This window comes from Sinocyclocheilus anshuiensis, unplaced genomic scaffold (genome assembly GCF_001515605.1).
Source record: "Sinocyclocheilus anshuiensis isolate Anshui unplaced genomic scaffold, SAMN03320099.WGS_v1.1 C32320358, whole genome shotgun sequence".
NCBI lineage: Eukaryota > Metazoa > Chordata > Actinopteri > Cypriniformes > Cyprinidae > Sinocyclocheilus > Sinocyclocheilus anshuiensis.
The window spans coordinates 1-866 of NW_015614776.1; the positions used below are offsets into that span (position 1 = coordinate 1).

The 866-nt window shown below is 39.8% G+C and overlaps 1 protein-coding gene across 1 annotated transcript; it reads right to left on the reverse strand.

Moving 5' to 3' along the window:
* Positions 1 to 39: 39 nt before the first annotated feature.
* LOC107682544 (H-2 class II histocompatibility antigen, I-E beta chain-like) lies at positions 40 to 862 on the reverse strand (the record flags this gene model as incomplete). Its single annotated transcript, XM_016478748.1, has 2 exons — positions 40 to 353; positions 661 to 862. Coding segments are annotated over 2 exons (516 nt in total), but the record flags the coding sequence as incomplete, so codon positions are not given.
* Positions 863 to 866: the final 4 nt, after the last annotated feature.

The window sequence follows — 866 nt, forward strand, 5'->3', positions numbered from 1 at the left end:
CTTAATTTTGTTTGTCAACATATGTAATTTACATAAGTCTTATGTAAGGAAAAATAAATATTTCGTCTTACCCCAGTCTATGATGATGGGTTTAGTTAAGCCGGCGTGATCCACCGCGCAGGAGATCTTCTCTCCAGATTTGGGGGTGTACTCCAGCTCAGAGTGAATCTGGTAGTACCAGTCTCCATTAGGCATCTCCTCAGTTGAGGTCACATCAGTCTTCACAACTGCACCGTTTCTCATCCAGGACACTTTGATCCCGTGTGGGTAGAAGCGGTAAGCGCTGCACATCAACACAGCTGGATGTCTGCCACCAGCCTGCGTCACTGAACTGAGCTTAACCTTTGGTGGCACTGAATAACAATAACATCTTAACATCCCACAATAAATATTGTGATTACATGCAAGATGTACTATACAATTTCATAAATACTACTGAATGTATGTGTTCGGGAGTGTATATTTAATATTAAGGGCAAACAAAAATGTAAAAAAATATATTTACATTTTAAATTGTTAGTTAAGATGTTGAAGACTGTCATGGTGTTATAAGTTTTAAAGTATTATAAAATTAGCAAACTGTCGTGTAAAAGCACCTAGTGTAAGCATTTAAAACGAGTTAATGTGTGACAGGAGAGATCAGAATCTTGTGCTGCTCACCTGTTTTATCAGCGATCGCTGCCTGACGGATTTCAGCATTATGTTTGCAGAATCTGTCCACCTCAGCTCTCTCTTGCTGCAGCTGGTTGGGATCTTTGTTCCATAACTCTGCGTTATATACTCCAAGTGCAGTGTACCCCACATACTCCCCCACAGTGCTGTTGAACTGTACGACTATATCTTTATTGAAGATATAGTTATCAACG